Source organism: Gymnoscopelus microlampas (genome assembly GCF_963454915.1).
Source record: "Gymnoscopelus microlampas genome assembly, chromosome: 4".
Classification (NCBI taxonomy): Eukaryota; Metazoa; Chordata; class Actinopteri; order Myctophiformes; family Myctophidae; genus Gymnoscopelus; species Gymnoscopelus microlampas.
In genome coordinates, this window is record NC_139941.1 from 42,254,490 (window position 1) to 42,273,487 (window position 18,998).

The window sequence follows — 18,998 nt, forward strand, 5'->3', positions numbered from 1 at the left end:
CCAGATCTCATTTGTTTGGATTAGTTTATGTGCCATTTACTTGCCATAAGTGTTTTACAAGTAGAGCATAAGTCATTAGAGAGGCTATTTTGTATGATACATTTTAATCAACAGAGCAACTCTTGAAGATAACTTACCAATACTTGACAGTTACATCATGTAAATGGTTTTATCCAAAGCGCTTTACATAGATTGTGCATTACATTCACCCATTCGCACACATGCACCGATGGCGGAGGAAACCATGCAAGGCACCAACCTGCTCATCGGGAGCAATTACGGGGTTCAGTGTCTTGCTCAAGGACACTTCGACACTAACTATGGGGGAGCCCGGGATCGAACTGGCAACCTTGCGGCTCCCATCCGGTCGCTCTACCGGCCACTCTACCCCTGAGCCACTGCTGCCTCATGTCAAGGTAGCTACACAAACCAAAACTCTGGGAGTTACATCATGGTAAGGTAACTACACAAACCAAAACTCCACTAAAGTCCACTAATAGCCAAATCTTAATTATCTTAACGACTAAACATTATATAATTAAACAGTTTTTCTATACTTGCATTTATAATCGAGCAGACAGGTTTTTATTTGTAGATTTTCTTTTTTGACCCAGTCGGCCACTAATCTCTATAGGCCAAGTCTTAAGAGAGTCACCTATGATCCAACAATACCAGACATAAAGAAAGGTTTAAGTGCTGAGGAGGTACAATTACGGTGCTGAAACGCCTTTATTTACAGTGGCAGGGAGTTGGCCCCATGCTATCAACAACACACACACATAATACGGATGATGAAAGAGGCCTATCTAGCTAACAAGGTCCAGTAACAGTGATTTAGAGCCATTGAGAGGCAGACTTTTCCCTTAATAACATTAGCAAAGGCCAGCTTGCCTCGGACGAGGACAGGAAGGGTGCGCCGGGGAAACGACAGAACAATGAGCGGATGAATGGAAGGATGAAGGAGAGAAAGGGCTGATCACCGAGGGGGATTGACAGACAATCTGACACATGTAGGAGGAAATGTCTGGGACCAAAGCCTTGGAAAGTTCTGTACGATAACAGAGTAATCTCAGATCATGAAGCATTCATGGCCCACAGAAAGAGTTCTGAGAAAAGAGTTAAAATACAATATTTGGAAAGTTGATGGCAGGTGAATGTTAAATATAAGGAGCTACATTTTTATTTCTGCATTCAAAGGTCGAAACTTGATCAATCTTGATATGATGACATAGCTTAAATTTAGTTCAATGATTGAATGGACACCAAATGGTGCTGATTTTGAAATGCATGCTAACATGCTCAGATATACAAGTTGCGTTTCCATCAACCCGTTTTTTTTGTGCACATTTTGGATTTTGCACATCAATCCCTGAATGGAAACACTTGAAAATTCGTAAAGAAATATTTATATTTCGCAAAAACAGCTTTGCGCTTGAGGGGGTTGGATTTTGGGGCTTTACCGAAAACAATAAATGCACAATAGGTTTTGAGGTGCACAGATTATAGCTTAATATTTTGTATTATAATATTAATTCGCTTATGAATAATAACTATAGGCCTACTTAGTTATAATACTAAAGTAGTATGCAATAATTGCATTTTGTTAGTAGATGGAAATGTGCATAAATTAGCATTTAGTATTTCCGACATTCTGAAATTTTGCTTCATATCTTTTAACATTTAATGGTAACCCAGTGACAGTGGCCAACAGTCCTTCACCAACAGTGAAATGGAGAGTGAATTTCTGTAAGGGACCTCTGTGAAAAGGGGGGAAAAAGTGCATAACACACCTAACAGATGGTCCTACCTGGAAGTAGAGCACCGCGTGAACAGCTACTCTACGTATAATTAGTGTGCTTCTGTGTTTACATGATGTCCATGGTATTGCAGACACCATCGCACTGAGCTCATGCTCAAATGAATCCCTTCATGTCACTGATATCCCTTCCCTACTGTATATACACACCAATAGAGAATGTTCTGGGTACTAAGAGGAAAAACCAAATCAAATATTAAGTGGTTTGAAGGTTTCTCTATGCCTCAGTATCTTGGATAGAGCCAGAAATGGATGATATGGACAATATCACAATATTTTTGACCAAATAACTCTATACCGATATTGTGCAGATAATATTGTATTGTGATGATAATATACATTTTCTTTTAATCTTTCAAAATGTTCTGCAAGGGGTGATTGGTTGTAACCTTGTAGATCGGTTATTTTCACCATTTCTGACATTTTTGGTCAATTTATGAAAGCATGAAATAAGTGATTAAAACAAGGATAAGACAACACTTATGCCATAGCGCCAATATCCTAGAGATATTCAAAACACCTGCTCCCATGAGCACTAATCTCATATCAACAACTGGGCATTCCGGCCCCATGTCAGAGAGGCTTACAATAAGACTAATTTGAAAACGAGACATTGTTGTTCTTTTCTTACACAAGAGGAACATGCAGACTTTAGCCTCAGAGCTGTACAACGCTGCCTGGAATGTAAAGTAGAACAGAATGTTAGAATGTATAAAACTTGACTTGGCTTAAGAGCTAAGAAGACCACCGATCCCTGATGCGAGCTGACTACCAGGACGTACAAGGAGTCAGACGGCTACCGTGTGGTGAGACGCATATAGTTAAGGAGTAGAATTTCAGGAAGTAGGATTACTCAGCCTGACAACTGGAAATGATCTAGACCAGTGGTTCCCAAACACTGGGTCAGGACCCATTCGTGGGTCGCTGACAAATATTTTTATGGGTCGCGACTCGCGAGTAAATATCCCTTTTATTTCTTAAAATAACAAAAATACATAATAAAATAATAATAATCGAAAGAAAATCGATCAAATTTTCGAAACAAATTCATAAAATCGAAGGAGTTCCGTGATTTTCATGATTAAAATTATTTATTTTTAGCTAGTGAAAATAGCAGATCTATAAGTTCACAACATACGTTGTGAGCTTGTAGATCTGCTATTTTCACTAGTTTGGATCCCAGGGAGACATCAAATTTGTCTTTTGGGTCTTGAGTTAAAGAGGTTTGGGAACCACTGATCTAGACCCCACAACAGTGGGGAGGGTGAGGGAAAAAGACATCTACAGCAATGTCTACATTTGTTTTAGCAGACTAGAGCTACAATTTGTGAGCTTAGAACTATAAGGTGCATTATTATCAGTTGCACGTGGGACTTTTGAAGTTTTCACATAATATGTAATTTGCGTTTTTTACCTACATCCCGTTATAAATGCGCGAAATCTCTGTACGTCTGTCGGTGTGCACGTCTGTAGTTCTAATTTGGCTCGCGTCGCAGAGGACCCGAGGGAATGCGGTGCCACCGTTGAGCCGGATAAGCGGTTGTCCAGAATGTAGCTCGGCTATTTTCGCTATTCATCGTACAACAAAGTATGTAGGCCTTAAAGGGGTTAAACAAGAGATACAGTACAAACCGTGAACAGACACCCTATTTCTACTCTTTCACATCTCACATATCAAAGTCTCACCCTCAGTGCAAGGGTGAAATATTCACGCAGATTGCTTGAGAAAAATAATTATCTGTGATAACACAAGACGCATCTGTGACAACAAACTACAGTACAGTCAAGAGCTTCAGTCAGTCTGTCAAACAACCTCATCACAAAAAGAACAAACAGGTAATCCGCACCGCTCAATGTCCATTTGATTTATTGTGACAGTGGAGAAACCTGAGAGGGACTCACAGGACAGAAGGTTCAATGCGAGAGAAACGTGGTGGTCCGTGTTGCTTAACCTTTACCCAACCTCAGACTACACAATCACACCCAAATCTTCAGATGCATTGCAAAGGGCAGAGCTCAGTTCCAGTTTCTCATCCTGCTCTCCCTGTTCTTGTACATATCAATGGACCCACAACTCAATTTTCAGGAAAGCGGATAATCGCGGTTTCCCACCCTCCTCCCATTAAAAATCGAATGACTGTTGAAAATGCATCCTGTTGAACACACCTTGACATAAAATGATGACCTCACTGATGCCTCTAATCATTTTGAGTTCGCTAAATCATTTTGAGTTGAAACTCATGAAGTGTTTTCAGAGACCCTCACCTACAGTAAGGTGACCATATATTCAGACCCATTAAGACCCTTAAATCAATGCGCGCGTTCGTTGTGCACGCACGTGCCCGTTCATGCACGCGCACATGTATATATATGTGTTGCATACATACAACGACTGATTGACAAACATCAGCCTCAGCGTTGAATTCAGACACGCAATGCATTTGTTCATGTTTCCTGATTGGTTAGGTGAACACGTTTACATGAAAAGAACATGATAAACGTCTATGCAACCACTGAAAACAACCATTATTTAAATTCTGGTGAAATCCGGGACATATTAGTGTTTTAGAGATATTTGTCTGGGCTCGGGACACGCAGCTTGAAGTCGGGACAATCGAGACGTCTGGTCACCCTACCCCCACCCTTTGCACCATTGAGATTTTAGATACACTCCTCAAATACATTTCTAAACACAAGATTAATGTTTTCCTGCTTTCGACCTGCTTTTTGTGTTCCTACTGCATTACTGTTCCTACTGCTGCATTACTGGTCGCCTCGGGCAAGGCCACACAGTGACCTTAGAAACCTGTGTTGCAGTAGCTTGGCTGAGCAAAGACAAGACTGACAGATCAGCCGTGAATGATAGCATGAGAGGGATGGGCGCTGAAAGGAATGAGATGGATGGGACACAGCAGGGGGCAGGCAGCATACAACAACATATCAGTCTAAAAGAACAACAAGACACACACAGATGTATGCCCTTGACGTGGCCGGTGACCAAGCTGTTGATGATGGATGGGTTCTTAATGTCTTAATGAAGGGAGAGGGACAGAGGACAACTGCATGGTTGTGTACTGTGTGTGTGTGAGAGTGTGTGTGTGTGTGTGTGTGTGTGTGTGTGTGTGTGTGTGTGTGTGTGTGTGTGTGTGTGTGTGTGTGTGTGTGTGTGTGTGTGTGTGTGTGTGTGTGTGTGTGTGTGTGTGTGTGTGTGTGTGTGTGTGTGTGTGTGTGTGTGTGTGTGTGTGTGTGTGTGTGAGAGAGAGAGAGAGAGAGAGAGAGAGAGAGAGAGAGAGAGAGAATGCATCAATGTCTACATCACTAGAATACATGAAAATTGAGTATTGCTTTGAAGAATCACATAACATAACATAACATAATGTCATGAAATTAAATTATACAACTAGACCTTCTGCCCTTTTCCCTCCAAAGGAGAGAAATGGTAAATGAATAATGGTATGATTATTTTTGAGCAATGGCCCTAAACTAATGGTATAAGTGGATACTGTTGAGCAATGTTTATAAACATAATAAAAGTATGGGCCAATAGATAAAGATTAGTTCAAGGAATTGGGGAGAAAGCTACATTAATATTGCACATCACAAGTTTGTGTGCGTGTGGGTGTGGGTGTGGGTGTGTCTGCAATTATTAAATGTAAAAAATGTTGTATGTAAAAATAAAGAGTATTATCGCAATGACTCAACCATACAAAGACGAACTCAGGTGTGTGTGTGTGTGTGTGTGTGTGTGTGTGTGTGTGTGTGTGTGTGTGTGTGTGTGTGTGCGTGTGTGTGTGTGCGTCTCTTACAGCTACAGGGGTGTTAGGTGCGGTGGTTCGCCTGCGTAGTGACAGACGCTGCTGGCTACGCAGTGAGAACCTTCGGAAAGACTCCCTGCTGCGCGAGGCAAGAGAACGCAGAGAGTTGGTCCTCTTGAATCCTCCAGTCCCGTCTTCTCCCCTGCCGCCCCTTTCCACTGCACTGGACACGAGGCTGAGTGCCCCCTGCAGGGAGCGACGAACATTCCCCATCCACCCCGACACCTGCGTGTGGGCCACTGATAGCTTATCCCCCAGGTACTCCATCACAGAACAGCGGCACTTGAGCCCTCTACGTAAATATAGTCTCGCAGGTAAACCAGTTATGCTACGTTCCACAGCCTTCAAGACTAATGATGAATGATCCAAGGCCCTCGGATCTGTGGAGAGGTCTGCCCTCAGAGGGGTCAATCCAACACTAGCACGCAGGGTATTGGTGTACTTGTCCCTGCACCATGTGTGCTGGTATGTGCCACTACGCTGTGGGTCCGGTCCACACACAAATGTCACAAAGATTAATTCCCCAAAGTTAAGGAAGTGATTGTGGTTCCTGTTGTATGCTGCTAGGTCAATGCAGCTGAAGTAGTGTGGTTGTTGGTAGCAGCAGGACAACAACAACAACGCGTCTCAGCCAGTCAGATGTGGTGATGGTGGGGGTGTCAGCAGCCTGTACGCACAACACTGCAGCAGACAGAAACACCAGCCAGTCGTGTACTAGTATTAAAGGTCCTTCTTTGCCTTCATTCAGTTTAACTTCCACGCAGATTCTCTGAATGGGCCTTTCTGCAGGCCAGTCTCAAATGAGCAGCAGGATTCCATTTTGGCTCATCACCTTCAAGGCGCCACGCTGTCAGGTCATAAGTGAACTGTGATGCGTACTGCTATTTTAACACACAAGGGTAATGAAATGCTTGCCATATGCTAAACCAACTGGGCAGTGGGCACGCAAGTGTTACGTAAGGCTGCTCTACACTTGCAGTTAGAAGATTGAGCTGTGGGGCTGTATGTAAAGTTTAAACTCCTACAATGACTCCCGAAAGGTATTCTCAACCCGTCTTCCTCTGGCATAATACTGTAGTAGAAACAGGGGCAGCAATATAATAGCTATAGAAATTATGTACAATAATATAACATCCTGACACAGCACTCACTTGGAATACAAGATTGTGGCGTAGATTTAAGGCACCCCCTTTCATCACGCAGTTGCCGATGCTAATGATAACCACAAGAACAATCTGTAATGCTAGCTTGACCCTTCACCAAACACTCCAGGTGTGAGCTCAACTGTCCTGTCCAACTCGCTCAAAACAAACTCCTCTGTCTTCACACATGGCAAAGCAAACCTGAGAGGTGTGTTTCCAATGCTTCCGTCAATCTTCCTGAAATCACGTCCAACCGTAAACCTAGAAAGACAATGATTTCCAACGTAGACACGTCCCTACGGTGTGAGTGATGTTGTGTTGCTCTTCTGGTCAAAAAACACGTGCGGAGGAACGGACCGGGACGTCAGAGAAAACGGCTGTGGTCATTCGTATTCCCCCAAGTGACCGCAGAGCAGTGATGGCAGAGAGACGACTGGAGCAGACAGGAAGGGCGAACGCAGGGATCAGTGAGAGAATGATAAAGACGGAGGAGGGGGATAGAATGTTGTCCCATTGCCTGTCCGGCAGGTACGGGCAGGTAGAAGAAAATGCGTCAGCCTCCTTGCACCGTGCCCTGTAGCACTACAGGACTCGCTGTCAAGGAGAAACTGGGTGGAGAGAGGGAGGGGAAAGTAGAGTCACACAGTGTGGGAGGGGGGGGGGGTAGTGGAAGGGGAGTAGGGGAGAGCAGGGAAGGGGCATGTGGATTCAGAGAGAAAGGGAGGGAGGACTAGTGAAAAGGAGGGGAGTGTGAATGGAGTGTGAATCAGAAACAGAAAGAAGCAAGGAAGAGAGAGGAGAGCAGTGAGGGAATGGGAGGGATCTGATTCAGTGTGGGGGGGGTGGGAGGGTGATATATGTTCTGCGGTGCTCTGTCGCTCCTGCCCATTTCTGTTGCAGTATGACAATTATTAGTCATAAAAACAACCAGCACCGCGAGGCACAGAGGGGTGCAGAAACATACTAAGTAATAGGAACAGATAACGTGCTAAACAATGGGTACAGATAACGAATGCTGATGCCGTCACATCGATGTAGACCAAAAGAGAGACACAAAGAGAGAAAGAAGGGGTTCTAAAAGAAATTGTGACATGAACAGAATAAAAGAATGTGCAGGAACAACTTCATAGAGTCAACTTCCAATACAGATGACACACATAAGAGAGGCAGACACCAGACAGACAGAATGGGAGAGAGAGTGTGTGTGAGTGAGAGAGAGAGAGTGTTAATGAGTGAGAGACAATGAAAGAAGGAGATGTGTAATAGGAAAAAAGACAGGTGTGGCTGCATGAGTGTACTGGGATTGTGTACTTGCCAACCAGTCTGTCAGCACAACGAGAGCACACACAGCTATAACAAGTAATCACAACACTTGGGAGAGTTTGCTTAAACAAATCTCACACTCTGACTCATGCAAACAGCAGAGCAGGCCACAGAAGCCTGGGGCTTCTCGAAGGCCTACAGCCTGATTTATACTTCCTTGTATGACCGTATCGCAGACCGAAAATACCCGATCCATAAGCTCATAGCGCATCGCTGACGTGATGCATTGTGAGCGTACAGATCTGCTATATAATACACTTCATATTTCGAGCGTGGCCTTGCCGAAAAGAGCTGATGGCAATAAAAATGTGCAGAAAAGAACTGATTTCAATTCATGAAAATGTGTTATTTTCGTTGAATGACACGGTCATACATGAGGCATAAACGAGGCCCAAAACTACCTTGTTACAACACCAACAACTCTCACTTACCAACGTCTTTGAAGTGCTACATTCAAGGAGGACAACAATAGTATACCCAGATGAATTTCAAAGAAAACCCCCAAAACAAAACCCTATTCTCAGAGAAAACTGGGGCATTCAGTAGTGACATGAGTGGATTACAGTGCCGTCCACATACGCCACCTGGTGGCAGTCTGGATAGCAGTTCTAAGGAACACTGCACTAAAGGCAACCAATCAATTCTCTCTTGTAAAAAGGTTCTCATTTTCCAGCAGAGCTCTCAAACAACACCCAACACTTGTTTTCCTCAGGAGTAAAATGGCTGCCTCCTCGTCATTACTTGGAAGTGCACGGTAAGGCAAGTGTTCTAACACAGATACACATACAAAGATGGAGGAAAAAAAAAAAAAAAAAGTCACTTTTTTGTTCTCCGTCTTTGTGTTTGTTTTTATTGACCTGTCTGCAATTGCTATAATTATTCATCCAAACCACAGACTATTAAAGAGCTACAATATTATTTACAAGTTAATAAACTGATGTCAGGGCATGACATCATTCGGTGCTGAGAAATGACTCATGGCAACTGAAGATCACTTCCTCAATTCTGATGAAGTCACTCAGACTGCGACCACACCAAGCTGCCCAATGAGCTATAAAGCTATAAACCAAGTACAGGCTACAGATATAAACCACTAATAGTAAAGTAATAACTCTTCTAGATTAGATATTATTTAAGACCCATAGTCCTAACAGATAATAATCACTGAATAATACATCTTGTAACTTACCCATAGGCAGCGTGGTGTCAGACAACAACACAGCATATAGTACATGGCTCTCAGTCCAGTGTCCAGCTCAGCTCTGGGTACCTTAACAGCCGCACCGACCTCTGCCTCCCTGTCTTGTCTCAACTATGTGATCATACTAGGATGATGTCATATAAGACTCTGGAAAAGATTAAGAGACCACTCCAGATGTTTCTTAAATAAGCATCTCTGCATGCATGGAATCCATTCCATTCCAGTCTGTTGCTCTCCAACACAAAAACACTTCATTCGACTTAATGAGTGATTTAGGTGATCACCTGAATTTTTTTTTATTGAGGAAAAGTATAAAAACACTGCTCTGTAATCACTATCTTCTTGCAATAAGACTAGCTGGATGGCAAAAACGGCACCAGTAGTACATCACTACATTAGTTAAAGAAACCAGGGTTGTTCCAAATATTTATTCCTGAACTCTTAAGTTAAAATATTGGTATTGTGGTGTTTGAAAATAAATGTGAACTTGTCTTCTTAGCATTAAATGTGAACTTGTCTTCTTAGCATTATTATTAGTTTTTTTTTTTTTTTTTTTTTACTCAAGCACATACCAATAAATAGTAAACCAAAGAGTACTTTGCGAGTACGTGTTTACGTGCAATGTTGGAGGGGTTCCCACCAGATATAAAATTATAATTTATTCTGTTACTGATATTTGGTAAAGAACTGTAACTATGACCAATATTGTTACATTTTATTTTGTGCTTTTTCCAATTGGTACACAATATGTGATTACCGTTAGTATGGAAAGTTTTAAGTAATCTTGCAGCTTTAAAAACTGAAATTATACAATTACGTGTAGCTGTAGATATGCATTAGCCAAACTAGTGAAATTGCTGATACCAACAAATCTGTGAAGCACTAATGTCAGCCTATTGTGTCACTAAACTAAACCCAGTCCAAAATAGATTTCCAGAAATTGTAGAGCCAGAGCTTGGTCTCTAGTATAGTAAACAGAGTACAACTTCACATAACTAGGTTAACTGATAGGTCCTACTGTTTCATTGAGTACAATGAGACAAGAACTAACATTACAGACCAAGCACAGACCACTAGATGGCAATAGTGGCCATAAATTTAAAAAGCTCATGATGAAGACCTTATCTATAGGGCATTCTGAAACCTACAGTATGCCTTTGCATTGGGCAATTACCTCTGAGCTATTATTATCATACCCAAAATACACAATTAGTCTCATAGCCACGGTTACGGTAGATTCATTGTACTACAATCTCATTCACTGACAGACACGTACTATAACTGTACCCATCTCTCTGTTTTTTTACTCTTCAGATTGGCAATTGTTTTTTTGAAATACAGTAACATTAAAGTAAGCGCACAAGGACGTATCAATGGCATTATAATAACAGCAGAACTTGAGTCAAGACTTCAGGCAAAAGAAAAAGAGGAACACAGAAGTGGCAATAAGTAAAAAGGGAAAATGTTTTTGTTCTGATCTGTAAGACAATCACCTAGACACAGCTGTGAGCTTACATATCAAATGGTTTTCAGCACAGGCTCTTCCTCAGTGACAAGGATATCAAATGCACAAGCTTTACATGTCTGCATGGTCACAGAGAAGCCACACACACACACACACACCATTAAAAGACGCTTCACTTCACAGCATTCCCAAGCCCTGCGTGTGTCAGTAGGGTGCCGGCGTCAAGTGAGCAGTCTGACCATGTAATTCATCAGCTATTTGACTAATACAATCCTGAATTGCAGGCCTGAGAAAATAGTTGACAAACAGTTCCCTGTATGTGTGTGTACACGTGTAGGTGACCGTGTGAGGCTGTGCCTTTAACGTGACTCATTACTCATCATTACTGAGAACGCTCCCCTCTGCTGTCAACTGTCGTCTTCTAATGAACTACTTACAGCAGTCAACAAACTGCATTCCTGTTATGCCTAATGTCTTTCGTCGTCTCTCACACACACACACACACACAAGGTTACATGCGCAGCCAAGCAAGTTCACATTCACTCAAAACACACCTAAACAAATATGTTTGACAGGCCATCATATGTGTCTCGGGCTAGTTCATGCAGAGTCTTCTCGCTGGGTCTTTTTGACCGTGTGTGCTTGTATGCATATTATGCATACAAGCACACACGGTCAATTACACAACCACTTGAACACACACACACACACACTCAAGGACAAAGACACAAGTTCACACACAGACTTCCCTCCCCTTGGTCAGGCTAATCTGTGAGAACAATCCAAACGTAAACAGTGACTAGAATAAAAGGCTCTCTGCCAGTCATTACACTGAGGCATCTCAGTTTTTTGAATCTCTTCCAGTTTGGAGGCTTTCCTGGAACAAAGTTTTATTCGTTCGGTGCTGGGAAAGAAAGAAAAAATAAAAACTCAGCAGAAAAAGCCTGAAGGACTGACTCACCCAACTCTGCTGGTCCCTCTCCCTGTGGGCACTGCGACTCCTCATCCTGGAGAGGTTGCCCTCCACGGCGCTCTCTGCTGGCATCGAACGACGAGACACACTGCGAGACCGCATCCTATTCAGTTCCTGATGGGCATGCAGGCGATTAGAATCACATTCTCCAGTGCAATCAGTGGAAAAAATACCTTTTTTAACTCGATACTCAAATTAATTTTGCATAGCAACTTCCCCCCTGCCTTGATTTTCACTTCCCATCATTTAAGTATCTCAATACTCTTCTACAAACACACACACACTTTCACTCTCTCTCACCTGGGATCCCTGAGATCTCCTCTGGCCCCGGGCATTGCCGCTGCGGCCCTTAGGCTCCGATTCCTTGGGGGCCCACACCAGCTCCATAGGAGTGCTGTTGCTATATGGAGCTCTGCCTGGCGAGCCAGCTCTGCTGGTGTCTGTCCTGAGGCAAGCTGTTGCGTGTGGTGGCTCATCGGCCAAGGCAGGCCATCGCCTTTCTGGGGCCTGGTGTCTCTCCTCGTGCTTGAGAAGGAGCTGATCCAGGCTGGGTTTGTTGGCAGGCTTCCTGGGCGGCTCGGGTGCAGCCGCGGGTCTGTCCACTGACATCTCACCAGGCCTCAGCTCCCAAGGGTCCTGGGAGGATGGTGTCCGCCGCACCGCTAAAGCCTCTGGTGCCGCCTTGCTGCCTCTCTCGGGGGTAAGGGGGAGGGATTTAGCCCCAGCCCCTGCATCCTGAATACCAGCAAAGGGGAACACTTCTTTACTGGGAGAGTGTCGAGTCTGTGACGTGAAAGAATCGATGTCAAGAATGACAGGTTTGTAGGGTTCATCTGTCCTGGGAGAGGGCTGTTTCCAGCGGGTGGCGGGGTCACCGTGGTGAGACGAGGCTTTGGGACGCTGGTCCTCCCTGAGGACAGAGTCCAGATCCAGTACTTTTGGTCTGAGAGGTGGTGGGTCCGCCCGCTCTTGCTCTTCTCTTCTCTGTTTCTCTTTTATTCGGTGTCTCTCGGCGTCCTGCTGTTTGGCCACCTGTCTCATCTTCTCCGCCTCCTCCCTCTCTATCCTCTCTCTGAGTCTCTGCTTCTCGACCTCCGCAAGCTGCATCCTCTCCGCTTGCTTTTGTTTTTCAAACTCCAGCAGCTGTCTCCTCTCCATCTCTTTGATCCTATCTAACTCCTCCTTCCGCCGTCTTTCCTTCTCCAGCTCCAGCTGCCTCATGTTCTGGTTCTCCATCTCTCGCCTCTCGAAGTCCAGCTTCTTCTGCCTCACTAAGTCCCTTTGCCTCTGTCTCTCCAGCTCTCTCTGCTGCTCCTTCTCCAACTCCTTCACTCGCTCCTGTTCTGCCTCCCTCAGCCGCTCCGCTTCCAGTTGCAGGGCCATCTGTCTCAGTTTGTCTGCCTCCTCCATCTCCTTCTTCTCCCTGAGTCTCTGCTTCTCCAGCTCCTGCTGCCGCCGCTCCATCTCCATCTGCTTCTTCTGACGCTCAAACTCCTGGAGCTGCCTCCTCTCCATCTCCTTGATCCTCTCCAGCTCCTCTGACCTCTGTCTCTCTCTTTGCATTTCCAACAGACGTCTCTCCTTGTCCAGCTCTCGTTGTCTCTCCACCTCTCTCTTTCTCTCTTTCTCTAGCTCTTTCTGTCTCTCTTTCTCCATCTCTCTCTGTCTCTCTTTCTCCATCTCTCTCTGTCTCTCTTTCTCCACCTCTCGCTGTCTCTCTAGCTCTCGCTGTCTCTCTTTCTCCATCTCTCGCTGTCTCTCTTTCTCCATCTCTCGCTGTCTTTCTTTCTCCATCTCTCTCCGTCTCTCTTTTTCCAGCTCTTGCTGTCTCTCTAGCTCTCGCTGTGTCTCTTTCTCTATTTCTCGCTGTCTGTCCAGCTCTCTTCTTTCTCTCTCAGCCTCCCTCTGTCTTTCCAATTCACGCTGCCTCTCTTTCTCAAGCTGTCTCTCTCTCTCTAGTTCTTTTTGCCTCTCTCTTTCGATCTCTACCTGCTTCTGTCTCTCCTTCTCTAGTTGTCGCTGTCTCTCGCTCTCCTGCTCTCTCCGTCTCTCTCTTTCTAGTTCCTGTTGTCTTCGTTCCTCCATCTCCAACAGCTTCTGTCTTTCCAAATCACGCTGTCTCTCTTTCTCTAGTTGCAGTTGTCTCTCCTTCTCTAGTTGTCGCTGTCTCTCGCTCTCCTGCTCTCTCTGTCTCTCTCTTTCTAGTTCCTGTTGTCTTCGTTTTTCCATCTCCAACAGCGTCTGTCTTTCCAAATCACACTGTCTCTCTTTCTCTAGTTGCAGTAGTCTCTCCTTCTCTAGTCGTCTCTCGCTCTCCTGCTCTCTCTGTCTCTCTCTTTCTAGTTCCTGTTGTCTTCGTTTCTCCATCTCCAACAGAGTCTGTCTTTCTAAATCACGCTGTCTCTCTTTCTCTAGTTGCAGTTGTCTCTCTCTCTCCAGCTGTCTTTCTTCCCTTTGCTTTTCCTTCTCATACTCCTTTTGTCTTTGTCTTTCAAACTCTCTTTGCCTTTCCCTCTCCTTCATTCGTGCAAATTCTAAATGTTTCTGTCTCTCAACGTCCACCTGTCTCTGTTTTTCCCTCTCCAGTTCTTTCTTCTTCTCTCTCTGGCTATCAGTCTCAGTCCTTGAGTCTCTTTGTTTCTCTACTTCCATCGCTTCCCCTGCCATGTGCTTGTCCCGCATTGAGCCTCGCTCTGTTTCTGACACTTGGCTCCTCTCCATTGGCTCCTCAACTTGATACGGACTTTGAAGGGTTTTTCCAAAAGCCTCATCTAGCGAAGGGTTCCTTCTCAGTGGGACAATTTTCCCCTGAGAACCCCATTGTCCTGATCTCGCAGGGACGTCGTCAAAGAGCACTGGGGTGTTCCCTACGTCTACAGGGGAAGCTGGTTCTTGTATCTGGCCAGTCAGGGCAAAGTAGGTGGCCCTGGGTTTAGGTTGCTCATCAGCTTCCAGCATTTTCAGTCGTTTAGGGGCCGCTGCAGCTTCCTCCCTCTCTGCATCCCTCTGTCTCTCTGCCTCTCTTTGCCTCTCCAAAGCCAGCTGTCTCTCCTTTTCCAATTCCCTTTGCCTTCCCTTCTCCATGTCCACCTCCTGCTCTGGGCCAGAAGCATCCCACTTTGGCAGAGCTCCAACCCTCAAGTATCGAGGAGGCTGACCAGGTGTTGGAGCAAGACCAGTGTCTCCTTGAACCGGAGGAGTCCTGTCTACCGCTGGAGGCCTGTTCCCTTCTGAACGCCTAGAACGTAGAGTCATGGCTTTATCCTCTAAATAAGCCGAGGGGACACTCTCACTCACTGCCCTGCTCCCCTCCACAGCCGGCACAGTGTCAAAGGAATGCATGACACGCATGGGGCTTGAAGGAGAGACAGGCTCTCTGTAGGTGGCAGTGACCAGGGTTCCATCGTCCTCATTATCTCTTTGTTTGACTGACAGACTCCTGAGTAGTGCACTTCCCTTGTCTTTAGGCAGGTCATCGGCCAACACCTGCACGCTGTGCCTTTCCACAACGTTCTCAAAGAGGGACGCTCGCACCGTTTGTACCTCACTGCCAGATTCACGTTCCTTGGATATGGACCGTCCCTCATCAGAACTCCCAGCCACAGGAGAAGGGGATGTAGCTGTGAGCTGCTCTTGAGCTCTTACGTTGTCGTCTGTCATCTTCGTTTGGTCACTGGAGCTGGCAGCTGATGCTTCAACCTAAGAAAATTCAGAGATTCAGAGCTTGTTTTTCTTTATCTACAGTAATTAAATGTAAATGTTTCTTTTTTTTTACCATTTTGATACCGTGTACTGACTATCTGTCAAATGGGAATAACTCTACAAAAGAAAAGCCTTCAAAAAGCTATAGATAACTTCAGTCTAAGTGCTTGAAATTGTATGACTTTACAAATATAAAGTATATAGTAAGATATGGGCAGTATCTAAAAACTGCCCATATCTTATTCCCATTTGGGATTTGCTGTACACTTATGACTCGATGATTTGATTGCTATTCCAATTGAAAAAGATATGAAAGATAAGAAGCATGTCCACCCAAACGACAATCTATGACAACATTTCACAAGACTGATTACCACCACGGTCATCGCTTCCGTTTCCGATCATACAGCAAAAACAGAGTAAAAACGTATGATTCAACTGAGACTCTTGTTATGTCCATGAACCTTCTGGCTCTCAAATGTGTATTCATAACTTTTTAACTGTTTTTAATTTTACTACAGTCAAGATCATGTCAAATTCACGTATGTGGAAAGTTTCCATCTAAAAAAAAAGAAAATCTAGTCTTCATATTTAGTATGGCAAAACAGCTAACCGGGAAGACGAAAACACAAGGGAAACAACTGACAACTTCAGTGTAGAAACAATATCCCACTCCTCATTGTTGGCCGCATAACAGTGGGTGTGGTGCTGGAGCTAGTAATCAAAGCTTCTCCATGTTGACCTTTCCTCAGTGATCCCTCCGCAGCATGTTTCATAACCTAACACAGCCACCAGAGATGACAAATGTGCATGCTGTCTTAGGTTTCACAGCTTTGTACCTCTACTCTACAGCACCAATCTTCTTTTCACACGAATGGCCCATTTCCCCAGAGAACTTCCCCTCCCGGAAAAATGAAGTCAGACATTGATCCATTACAAGTGTTGTGATACAACTTTTTTTTTTTTTTTAAGTTATACGTCACTGACCATTCACTACATGAGCTTATATTACATTGACATACTGTAGTTTCACTTTGTTTCATAAAAAAGTGACTTTGCCAACAAGACAAATTATATAAAAACAAAAACCATGTCCTTGTTAAAGTCATATTTCACCACAGGGCTAAATCAAACCATTTCTCAACTTGTTACATCCCATTTCTCTTTAAAGATATTGTGACCATCCTGTATATCGTTATTTGTCACTGTCGGGTGGAAACCTTGTATCTCCAAAACCATTAATTATTTTTATGGTTTTGGAGCGGCTCATGAGCTTGTAGATCTGATATTTTCACTACCTTTGTCCGACACTCTTGTATGATAAAGAAAAATATGGATTCTGCCCGACAGCAACGATATATTGGTTTGTATTTATGTAGGCTATAAAGGACAAGAAACACAATAAGATGCAGCTCATCCCCAAGTATTAAGGGGAAAAGCATTCTACCTCACTGACTGTCAGCAAGGTCGTCATGTTAACTAATTTGCCTGCTGCACTCTGAGTTTGCAACCAAACAAGCAAATCTCCTACATCTGAAAGGAGAACTATTTCCTGCCTTACCCTGCTCTGAGGATCACTGGCACTGTCATGGTGGTCTGTCGCCTCACTGAGCAAGGGACTGCCAAGGTCTGTGGACCTCTCAGGGGTAAACCTGAAGGAGACAAATCAAAACATACATCACACAAGACATGACATCAAATGAACTCCTGGACAACAAAGAAAGAGACAGAAATATGAGAAGAAAGAAGACAAAAAAAAAGGAGTAGCTTTTTTACCTTTTGGTTAGGTCAAGGGCCAATGGGCGAGGCCTTGGTGTCGGTTTCACAACAGGGTTCTGAGTTGGTGGTATATCTACTGTCAGCTGCCTGATTCGCTGCTTGACACCTGCCAGGGGTACTTCAGCCTCAGAGATTGGCTGCACCGGAGAGCGGGGTTCTGACCCTGGGCCTGTGACACCCATTAAAGGAGAGGAGGAATCGAGGAGGAGGCTTATTCGTCTCTTGATGCTACTGCCTCCGCTCTTTTCCTCAACTTTCTCTTTCTCTGTCCCTTCTTTCCCCCTCTCATTCCCTGAGTCCGATACGGCAGGTTTGGCTGCCGCACCATCTGAACCTTGAGGTATGGGCAGCGTCATCTCGGGGGCTTTCTCCCTTTCTCTCCTCCGTAGCGGTGCCCCTTCTTCTGGAGTGTTCTCCTTGCTGTCCCCGTTGGGGGGTTTGCGATGCAGCGAAAGACCGATAGACTCAAACCTGGAAGTGAGGTCAGCGGATAGGGGCCGTCTTCCAACCCAGGGAGGTGCAGACGATTCAGTCTGTGTCGGGGAGGGGAGGAAAATGGCCGAAACAGGCCTCGGCCTGGAGCCCTTAGACTGGGGTCGGAGGGCAACAGTTGGTGTTACTTTTTTCTCTTCCTCCTTCATCACCTCCTCCGCTTGCCCTATCTGACTCAGGAAGCCCATGGACTTAGCTCTGGTCATGGTGGATGCTCCTAGTCTGCTACCAGACCCCACGTTGTCCTTCTCTGCCTCTTTTTTAGTGCTACCAGACCACTCTGCTGCAGGGGGCTTTGTGGGGCTCCTAAAAAAGGACACCCCCACAGCGATGGGTTTCTGTCGCTCGGCTGGCTTGGGAGGAGTGGGTTTGCTAGAGTCCCCGATGGGGAGAGGGGGTGCAGGTTTAAACGGCTGTGCCACAGGTTTGGTAGTTTGCCCAGTGTTCAGCTTAGGGGAAGGTTTAAAGGAGGTAGGTGCAGGACGGCTGGGGTTGGTCAACACTGGCCTGGGTTTACTGGTGACACCTACATTTGGTTGCTGCGGTTTTAGAATGCTCGGAGGGTCAGGTTTGTAACTCAGGTGTCGAGTGGACTCTGGCCGCGGCTTGGGTTGAGGCTTAGGGGCGAGTATGGGTCGAATGGTGGGGTTTTTCTCCACGGCAAAAGGCTTGGGAGTGAGCCGTGGCTTAGGGCTAGGGGCAGGTTTACTGGGCTCTGGAGTGATGATGAGGGATCCATGGATGTTGGAAGGGCCCTCGGTGAGGCTCTTGTTGCTGGAGTCAGTCAACGGACTGAGGTGCAGGCGCCCTCCCACGCCTGTCCTTCCCACCACCTCCCCAGTCTGCACCTCCACCTGAGCAGCCATGCTCTTCAATAGCACCTATAGAGAGGAGATAGATATGAAAGCTTCTGTGGAGGGCGGCAAAAAACTACATCTCACACACATGGTTAGTTAGTTTCAACCTTGCATTGTGATTGGATGTGAGGTTCGAATGAGTGCCAATATGTCCTGCTAACAGCATGACGGATGCATCTACCTTGTTTACCTTCCTTGTACCCTAGCAACAGCCGATTCCACCTGTAGTAACATGGTAGTATTCATTTATTAAAAAACAATAAATATTAATAATGATCAAGCTATGCCATGATATTATCACTGGTATGCTGATTAGAGGGTGACTACCTGTTCTGACAAATATTTTTAAATGATGATTGGGTTTGGGTCAGCCTCGGTCATGTAAGCCGTAGGCTATTTAGTGTAAGAATAAATAAAATAAGATAAGTATAAT

The 18,998-nt window shown here is 44.9% G+C and overlaps 1 protein-coding gene across 1 annotated transcript in view; it reads right to left on the bottom strand.

Moving 5' to 3' along the window:
• Positions 1-18,998, bottom strand: part of LOC311044604 (uncharacterized protein) — a 36,526-nt gene that overhangs the window by 13,011 nt on the left and 4,517 nt on the right. Inside the window, exons 3-6 of the mRNA XM_084056305.1 lie at positions 17,214-18,589; positions 16,999-17,089; positions 12,036-15,434; positions 11,724-11,849 (exon numbers count right to left, since the gene is read on the bottom strand). Coding sequence (XP_083912431.1) covers positions 11,724-11,849; positions 12,036-15,434; positions 16,999-17,089; positions 17,214-18,574 — 4,977 coding nt within the window. The 5' untranslated portion in view covers positions 18,575-18,589. The remainder of the gene's footprint in view (positions 1-11,723; positions 11,850-12,035; positions 15,435-16,998; positions 17,090-17,213; positions 18,590-18,998) is intronic.